This window comes from Chanos chanos, chromosome 7 (genome assembly GCF_902362185.1).
Source record: "Chanos chanos chromosome 7, fChaCha1.1, whole genome shotgun sequence".
Lineage (NCBI taxonomy): Eukaryota > Metazoa > Chordata > Actinopteri > Gonorynchiformes > Chanidae > Chanos > Chanos chanos.
This window is the reverse complement of record NC_044501.1, coordinates 14,709,480-14,719,496: the sequence shown is the minus strand read 5'-3', so window position 1 is coordinate 14,719,496 and position 10,017 is coordinate 14,709,480. Positions and strand designations below refer to the sequence as shown.

Below are 10,017 nucleotides of genomic sequence, written 5' to 3'. Positions count from 1 at the left end.
AATCTCAAGCAGAACTGCCAAGCCAAGATGAATCTGAGACAGTTTCTAAGACGGATGAACAGGCAGGAACATTTTTGGAAAAAGACACAGAGGAAAACAATATCCCCGTTGTCCCTGATCCCCCAGACCATGAAATGGGAACAGCAACCTCACAAAACGAGGACGAGACTCTGCTTGCAGCCCACAATGAAGAGAGAATAGAGGAGAGGACAGATGTGAGCATCCAGGAAGAAGCCGGACAAAGAGAAGATGGAGAAACAAATAAAACGGAACATAAAGAGACGTCATCCGTCAAGGTTGAATTAGAGGAGACCGAGAAACAGGTTCCCCAAGGGACAAAAGAGGAGAGTAACATCAACAATGATGAAGTAGTGCAGAAAGAGGAAGAAATTCAACTGGGAGCAACAGAGAAGATAGAGATGTCCAGCACTGATAGTGTAAAAGAAGAAGAGAGAGAAGTGGTCCACGAGGAAATATCACAAGAAATAAAAGAACCATTGATTGTGTCTGATAATAATGAGGTAAAGGATGAAGTGTTGGCACAGGTAGAGGAGCATATTCCTTTATCTTCTACTGATGATACACCAGAGGAAATACCACAAAGAACAGCAGAACAACCTGATATGTCCACTAATTATGAAGTCACAGTGATCCAAGAGGAAAAATTGCAGGGATCGGAGGAGAATCTGGATGTTCCTTCCAATGATGATGCTTCACAAGACAGAGGAGAGGAACTGAAGTCAGGTGAGGACAATCTGAATGTATGTACTACTAATGAGATAGAAGCAAAAGAAACAAAGAATACAGAAGTGCAACAACCCTCTGTCACCAAAGCTGAAAGAGAATGTGTGGAAGATGAAGCCAGTGAATCACAGAACATTCCATCTCTGTCACATGAGGATGACACAGATGAGGAGAAGCCGGTTACGGCAGTGGTACCTGGCAAAGAGGAAGATGAAGACTGCAAAGAACAACCAGAGGCAGTCCAAAGTGGGGTGACTGAAGACCAAGTAATTGAGAGGGCAACAGAGCAGGAGCCAGCTGTTATAGCATCAACAGTGAAAGAGGAGAGTGATGACAATACAACAGACCAACAGCATCAGGGTGTGTCTGCTGTTCGATCTGCTGAAAGTGAGGAGGAAAAGTGTGCAAATGAAGAGAAGGATGGGAGTGCTAGTTTACAGTTAGAAAAAGACAGCACGGAGACAGAGGAAGATAAAAATACAGCTGCTGATGATGATGAGCCTGAGGATGAGCCTGAGGAGAGAGACGGGATGAAAGATGAGGCGGGAACCGCGTTGGAAGGAAGTGGTGGCGTGGTGGGAGTGACAGAGCAGGCTAACGAGCTGAAAGCACCAACGGTAACAGAGGCTGCTCAACAAGGAGGGGCCAACGAGACAGAACAGCCAAGGAAGTTACCCGAAGATGTACCGGCACCTGCAGAGGAGGGAGGGAGGTCAGAGCTAGAACAGCCAGCTGAGGTCACAGAAGGTAAGCAGGAGGCTGCGGAGGGAGGATGCACTTACAAGGAACAGCCAGAGCCGGTCAGCGAAGAGAAGCCCAAAGGCAGACAGGAGGGAGAGAGCAAGGGGATAGAAGAGCTTAGAGCTGTCACTGAGGATGAGCCAAAGAAGAGAGGAAGGGAGGGAGGGCGTAAAGTGGCAATACCTGCATGGTTAATTGCCAGTGAGACCTCAGAGACGCAGTGTCAGGAAACACAAAAGCCCATCGTCAGCAGAATCAGAACCATGAGCATCGAAAGGGAAAGTGAGATGAACATCAAAGCCAAAGGTCAAGAAAGCGCAGTGGAGAATGGGATCAGTGGGCCGATACCGGCAAAGGAAACAGAGGAGGTGAAGAAGCAACCCTCCAAACTGATGGAAGACAAACAGACGAAGCCCACTAAGAAAAATGTGACAATTGCCAGCCCTGTTCAACAGATGGAGGAAGAGGTTTACAGCCCTGATCCTAATGAATATGAAATCTCCCTCTATGTGAAGGTACTGTCTAAAGCTACAATAACAAGGCAGTGTGGGTCTGTGTGTAGTGTGCTTGTCTTCGAGTGTGTGTGTGTGTGTGTGTGTGTGTGTAGTACCTTATGATGCTAATATTGTGAATACAGTCACACTTACTGTGAATGCAGTTAAGAGTCAGTCACACTTGCCCATTCCCCAAGTCCTTACATAGATTTTACACCAATCAAGTTCTCTGATACTATAAACCTGACCAGAAAGTAATGCTGTGCTTGCTGCATTTATTAATACTGTATGTAATAGTAGCATTGTTTTTAGCATTTTTTTTGTTTTGTTTTTGTTTTGGTTTTTTTGCATGTAAACCATCAGAGCAAGAGCAGGACCATTTCCACAGTTGCTGAGCTTAATGCCTCAGGAGATAATTGTATTAGTGTCTGGGCTGTCTTGGTCAGTTGGTCAGATAATACTAAAACTCAAAGACCAACTGCTAGACAAGGGAACATTAAATCCCACTGAGGATGAGTAATAACTGAAGTAATGGATTATGAAGATATGGTTTATGGTCTATAGAATTACATAAGGTTAAGATTCGAGCGGCAGACTGCTTGGTTTCAACAGTGTACAAAATTGCTGTGTTACAGTTAAAAGTGATCCATAGTGGCATGCTGTTGTACGTTCAGTTTAGTATTATAAGCTTGGCTTTGTTGCCTTGACGACTGGAGTGCTAAAACATTCTGCTGAGAATCAAGTAAGTTCAACCTCTTCCCATGGGTTCTTTGAAAGGAGACACTTAGTGTTTGTTGGTAGTGTTTGTATGAAAAAAAAAATTTGATTGGGTACAGTCATGATGCGAGTCAAAGTTGTTTGGGAAAATAATCTTTAAGTTCACTGGATGATAAGTATATGAGTAAGAATCCATTCAAAGCCACAGGAATCTCTTAATCTTACCTCCAACAAGAGATACCAAAAAGAAAATCTCCATGCTGTTTTTGATGTATAAAAGCATCAGTAAAACTATAGTAGCGTAGTAGGGTCCTGGAAAAAAAATGGTATAGATAACCACGACACTAAAACTTTATGATAAACCACCTCTATTTTGATCATCAGCTCATCTTCCCAAAACACATAAAATATCTTGCTTTTTTGGTCATGTGGAACTTGAGACATTCTCCTTATAAACAGCATTCAACCAATCACCGTTCAGTGATTCAGATATTCAAATATTCAATATTTTTTCTCTTGTAGTCAGGAGGGAAGAGTTGGTAAGTAGCTAAAAAAACACAGGACCAACTCATGATGCCCGGTGCTGCAGTGTGCCTGGACTTGTGCACATCATTGCATGTAAACATATTGTGATCCTCTTATCTTGTCTCATTAAGAAACAGTGATCACCACTTGGCTAAAGTGCTCCAGTTAAATATGAGCTTACTGATGTGAAAGACTAGACAAGAACATATGAATGTCTGATAAATGAGAGCCTCTGAAACTAAGAAAAAATATCCTCCTTCAAGTAGTGTTACATGACTGCCAGTGAACCTTTTTCCATTTCATTGGGTAAACATTTGTCTTCACTAATGATATAACAAACTGTTAATTGTTTTGAAAAAGCGCATGTTCTCCCATAGGTCTCTTGTAACCATAAGGTAATTTGTGGTTATATAACATATGTAGTGAGGATACTACTCAAAGAAGCAGCCAAGATTAAAAGATAGATTTGTCTGAACTTGCAGTGAGTCACAATGGCTCACGGTCATTCATCAGAGTAATTTTCCTGGATTGTTGCCTAAGTGTTAAAGCTTACAAAAATGTTGCCACAGACATCTAATAAAAAGAAGCTGGAAAAAAAAAAATTAAATCATTTAGACCATGGATTTTGCCACTATGAGGCTAGCATTTAGTTCATAGCCTGACGGTGCCAAATTCCTGAAACATGAAGGTGACTGAGAGGCAGGGCGATAAGCTGGGTAAAAATGTCTTAATATCCCTCTTAACAAAGAAATCCTGTGTTTGTGCAATGGAAAAAAAATGACCTGATATTATCAAAGGGAGGGCAGAATCCATGTAGTCTCTTTAAGACAACGTTCTGCTAATATTTCCACTAACAGATTATTCAAAAATTGTTAAGCAAAGTAAAACAACAAATTTAAAAAAAGATATTTGAAGAAAAAAAAAACAGTGGCAGATCAAGGTCTCAAACCTTTTCACAAAGTTTGTTTGCATAGTGAGTTGTCACTGAATGCTGTAGTAGCCCTGGTTTAGTTGTAGGGCTTAAGTTAAATTTGCAAAGGTGTTGAATAATCATGAAACTTTAGCTATTTCAGACTCTGCTCCAGTAGTCGCTATGGGTATATAAACCGGATGTTTGTGTTTTGTTTTTGTTGTTGTTTTTTTTCCTTTGTTTTTAAGTCCAGCACTTTTGCATATATGTCTTAACTTATCTCATTGATCTTTTTTTTTTTTGAGCACTCATGTATGTTTTTGTTCATGGTGTAAACATGAACCCTCATTATTCATTGTTATTCTGTCTCTCTCTCACTCTCTCTCTCTCTCTCTCTCTCTCTCTCTCTCCCTCTCTCTCTCTTTTTCTTTCCGTCTTCAGAGTGTTGCAGGTGTAGTTGGTTAAGCTCTCCGTCGCTCTGCATTCCTCTAAACTTTAATCTGATTAACATGTTTGCTGGTCTGAGACCGTTATGGGAAGGGGTGGAAAGGAGGATCAAATACTTTATGCAACTTTGCTGTAAACACATTTGCAGTAAGCTTACACACACTTTAGACAAACTCACTCACGTCTGAACACTGTAACTCTGTGTCAGTCATATGAATCTGATTCAGGCGCCTTTGTTGTGATGAGCATATCAACAGGTCTCTGAAGGCCCCGGTGATCCCAGAGTCATTTTAAAGAAAGAAATGTACTGGTGCCTTCCATTGGCCAGCCTTGCATTTCCATTTGATCTAATCCCACCCTCTACTGCCCCCTCAGCTATATTGCACCTGTTCTATAACGTATCTGTTTATAGCCTGTCACGGCCGGCAGCTTAAATGTACTTGACAGGGCCTCAAGTAACTATTCCCACGGCTCTGTGGTAGTATGAATGTGCTTAGTCATTCAGTAGAAACATACACACACACACACACACACATATACACTGCTACTAACACCACAGAGAGAGCACCACCAACAATATTTTCATAATTCATTGTCTCAGTATGTAACATTCTGTTATGTAACACACAGAGACTGTCCAGACATAGCATATAAACATAGCATATGAATTTTGCTCTGTAAAGCTCTAATTTTGGCTCTGTAATTCCTCCTTGGGCAATGTTAGAGTAGCAGGCCTTTGATCCTCCTCAAGATGAACAGATTAACTTGGTTGTCTACCATGTGGGTTACTGTGCTCAGTTACTGAGAGTCCTCTCAGTGCCTTACAGTAAAGAAGATTCGAGTATGGAGGTGACGTAACAGGTTCTAGAACAGGATATGGGATATGAATAAGAGGATAGATACAGGCACCTAAATATGACTATGCCTCATTTCACAACAAATACATGACTTAACTTGATAAAATGACAAAGTTCAATTATCTCAAGCTGAGAAATAAATTAATCTGGGTACTCAGTTATGTACTTCACAGTTTGAATCCATGTGTGTCATAATCTCTTTGGCTTTTTTGTATGTCTTCACATGGGCACAGATACTCTTGTTCACTTGTATGGGGACAATTATTGTCTGCTCCAGCTCAACAGGACTTGAATTCCACACTCGCCCACACAGGATACAGTGCTGCTACTCACACTGTTCCCCCAAGGCATGTGAAAATATGGGTCTTCATAGTCTTAGATAGGACCAGTCAAGGTTTGTTATGCCACTGTGTTTGATGTATTGCAAGGTCTAGATAGACAGTTTCTTCAAAAGAACAGGTCGCCCTGTACTTTGTGATGTTTCTCATGTAGTGAAGTCACATTGCCGGTCATCAGTCAGTTTACTGACGAAGATGTATTTCATCTACAAGGAGGCATAAACTTAATGATAACTGACCATTCAGCTCAACCAAAGTCAGCAGCTGTTTAGCCTGCTTGAAAAGAATAAAGCAGAACTTTGGCCTTAAAATGTTGAAAATAAATAAATAAAATTCTTTTAAAAAAAAAAGAAAGAAAGAAAGAAAGAAAGAAAGCCCACCAGCAGCACGTCTATTGATGTCAGCATACTGTAACAAAGAGAGAGTGTTCTGTCCTGCCTTCTCATTGGGCTGCATATCTCAGTCCATCCAATCCACCCACGAGAACATCAGCACTGACCGTAACAAAATCACTCTACAATTTATTGGTGAAAGTCAAGTCTTGCTCTTGATTATTTTTATATGTATATACAGAGACTCAATTGCAAAGGCAGTCAGTGGCACATGAAAACAAGCAAAATCTTAGGATTACACTATACTCTGAAGTGGACTGACATTCTTTTTTGACCTCTGTTGTGAAGCACTGCTTTTGCATCTGCAAGCTGATTATAGTTTTGACTTGATCAGAACTCTCAATGTGTGCGAGTGCATCTGCTGAGAAATATCTCAATGGCTTGGTTTGACATTGCAGCTAAAAAGCTTGGATTTCCTAGCATTGAACTGTTTGTAAAGGTAAGAGATTTCTTTCTCCAGTTAGTTGTGATTCCAGCTCTTAACCGTGTTATTTCAGTGGCCTCCTGACACCGAACCTGATCATTTACATGATTTGATTGGCAAACATATTTTGTTGTCCTTGTCGCATTATTATAGATATCATCGAGTGATGTCTGTCATTTTCAGAGGGTATATGTGGATTGACAACAGGGATAGCTCTAGACCTGACCTTTGGGGTATTGCACAACATAAAAACAGTGATTGTCATCGATATACCTGCGTATGGGAATGAATTTTCCCACTGCCACTTTAAATCCACATATGCTATCTCAATTTCTAAGCTCAGAAGATAACATGAGTGTTATTTTCTTGTTGCCTACGTTATGCCTACATTAACTTAAGAAGGAGCATGTTGTGATGACAGTGGGAATATTAAGTTCAGTTCTAAAGCTTTGGAAACAGTCAGTGCTACTGAACACCTGACATACTTTGAAAAGAGACACTGAAATACAGATAGAGATGGAATAGGTTGTTCTTAAATCAAGTATTTCAGGCATTCTGCTTGTTACACTAATGCACTTTTTATGCATTTTTCCCTCATCATACAGTCGATTTCTGTGCGTTAAGCTGTGTCTTTTAATGGACTGTGGTGTTCAGAGAAGATGTTTACCTGAATATGATTCTCTGGAATGTGCTTCACATTCAGGATTAGTTCATATCATATGACACACCAAGCCAGCTCTGACATATATAAGAGAACAACACTCAAAGTCTTTCATAAAAAAAAAAAAAAAAAAAAAAAGATTACTGACCGACCAAAAAACAACCAAACAAAAAACTACAAAAATACCAGCGTTCTTGCGTATGTATAATGAGGGATTGACTGCCCCTGTGCTGATGAATAGCTGCAATATGAAGAAAGTTTCTGTGAAATATCTTTTTTATGTAGAACAATGGCACTGGGTCTGAGCACAACATGTGCATCCATGGCAGACCACTGTAGGACGACACTGGGCAAATTCAGAGCTAAAGGGAAGTGGAGGACACCTGGTGGTAGCTGCTGAGACGCCCAGGTTCTGGAATGTGGGAACTGCCTGAGACAGCTGCTGGAAGAAAATGATCATTTTAGCAAACTTCTTAAATCTCAGAAGCTGTGATGAGATGTGGATTTCTCGCGTCACACTGCTTTTGTTTAACTTTTGATTTTGTTGTTGTTGGTGGTGGTGGTGTTGTTATTGTGCTTGTGACTGTATGCTTTTATTGAGCACGCTCCTGTGAATATGTGTTATAGGCCGGCAGTGATGGTGAGAGCATCGGGAACTGCCCCTTCTCACAGAGACTTTTTATGATCCTCTGGCTAAAGGGAGTCATCTTCAATGTCACTACGGTGGACCTCAAGAGGTTGTTTACCCTCTCTTCCACAAAAAATGTCACTTTACCATAACCCTCATTTTGAAGGAACATAAAGCTGTAATGTTAAATCTCTTAAACATTGTTACCTGATAATGTGTATGAATATTACAGTGAACTCCAGTGTTTGCTTTAAGTGTCACAGACTATACTTGTAGATACAGAGAGTAGAGAGTTTGAAATGTATTTGAAAAATTTCATTTATAGGCTTAAACGTGAGATTAGTTCCAAAGTTTTATGCATGAAATTCCAGTCTTGGAGGTTTCCAAAAATCCCACTTAGACATGTAATGTCAGTGGTTTTCAGCTAATGGATATTGTCTCTGGTCTATGTTGTATAGGAAACCTGCTGACTTACAAGACCTGGCTCCAGGAACCAATCCACCATTTATGACCTTTAATGGAGAGGTGTTGGTGGATGTCAACAAAATTGAGGAGTTTCTCGAAGAGAAGTTGGCACCACCACGGTATGGGATATAGTATGTTCTGTAGTCTTTGTTATGCCATTGTTCTGACTCAGACCAATCCTTCAGGCTAGCTCATACCAGACTAGCTCAAAAAAGCGGGATTTATCGTCCAGCGCTACAACCACGTCACTGAATGCCGTTGTTGTCGGTTGCAGAACGTACAGTTCAAACTTTAGAATGTGCCAGCACTTAATTCAATATTTGGAATGTGGCAAAAACTGTTTTTATCCTAAAATGAAGCTTTTTTTTCACTTGTATGCACTGGATATACTCCTAATCTCTGTATTAATATTTTAAACTCTCATCAAATCATCATATGCCATCTGCAGGTATCCAAAACTGGCTGCTAAGCACCCGGAATCAAATACAGCAGGAATAGATGTATTTGCTAAGTTTTCTGCCTACATCAAAAACCCTCGCAAGGAGGCAAATGACGGTAGGTGGCAAAAGATGGAGTGTGGAAAAAATAAAGGTGTTTCCCAAATGTTTTATTATTTGCAGGATTAGATTTACCTTCTCTGTTGTTATTTTTGAGAGATTTGCTTATAACTGAGCTTTTATTGATTCATCTGTTTGTATGTGCAGCTCTGGAGAAGGCTCTGCTGAAGTCATTGAGGAGACTGGACGAATACCTGCAGTCACCCTTAGCAGAGGAGATAGACGAAAATAGCGCGGATGATCCGGGAGTGTCTGCACGCAGCTTTCTGGATGGACCGGACCTCACTCTTGCAGACTGTAACCTGCTTCCCAAATTACACATTATCAAGGTATGTTCATGAGTCTTGATCTCTTCTCTTATGTCAATCTAGAGCCAGGATTGTTACTTTTAAATGTGGTTACATGTAATGTCAACAGAGAATTATCGTGTTTTCTCCCCAAGGTTGTTGCCAAAAAATATAGGAATTTCGAGATTCCCGCTGACATGACAGGAGTATGGAGATACCTTAATAGCGCCTACCAGAGGGAGGAGTTCACCAACACCTGTCCAGCTGATCGTGAAATTGAATTTGCCTACCTGGACGTTGCCAAAAGGATCAAATAAATACGGGGAGCAAATATCTGATGGAGGAATCTCAGTTTTATTTGTGTCTGTCTGTATGTTTGTCTCTCTCTCTCTCTCTCTCTCTCTCAATCCCCCCCTCTCTGTGTGTGTGTGTGTATGTGTGTGTGAGTGTGTGTGTGTGTGTGTGTGTGTGATCTTGTACATATGTGCCCTCACCGGTGGAGTAGCACTGTTGTACAATGGTATGAAGTGTTTTTCCCTTCAGTCAATGGCAGGGCCAGGAAATGCAGTTTGAATAATACTGTAGTATTAATTCTCTGTGTTATTTCTGTATGTCAGTATAATGCTGAATAGACATGAAACCAACAATATTAACCTACTCTCACTGTGTAACACCATGGCCTTGACCACATTTTAACTACCTTCAAATCATTTTAATAGGAAGTCAAAGAAATGCATTGATTATTTTTTTCTTGTTTTTCCTCTTCTTAGTTTCTGTTGTATTTCCTCCTGAAACTGTGATTAAACATAAGTAACAGCAGGTCAGGCCTC

At 40.5% G+C, this 10,017-nt stretch overlaps 1 protein-coding gene across 2 annotated transcripts; it reads left to right on the top strand.

Annotated features, from left to right (window-relative positions):
• Window positions 1–1,934: 1,934 nt before the first annotated feature.
• LOC115816809 (chloride intracellular channel protein 4) lies at window positions 1,935–9,504 on the top strand. 2 transcript variants are annotated; one of them, XM_030779950.1, is made up of 6 exons: window positions 1,935–2,000; window positions 7,878–7,987; window positions 8,337–8,462; window positions 8,792–8,898; window positions 9,048–9,229; window positions 9,343–9,504. In XM_030779950.1, exons 1-6 carry the CDS (start codon window positions 1,941–1,943, stop codon window positions 9,502–9,504), a joined length of 747 nt encoding a protein of 248 aa, XP_030635810.1. In that variant the 5' UTR covers window positions 1,935–1,940. The 2 variants fall into 2 exon arrangements, with proteins under 2 accessions (XP_030635810.1, XP_030635811.1); XM_030779951.1 differs by lacking the exon at window positions 1,935–2,000 and adding an exon at window positions 6,563–6,604.
• The last annotated feature ends 513 nt before the right edge of the window (window positions 9,505–10,017 follow it).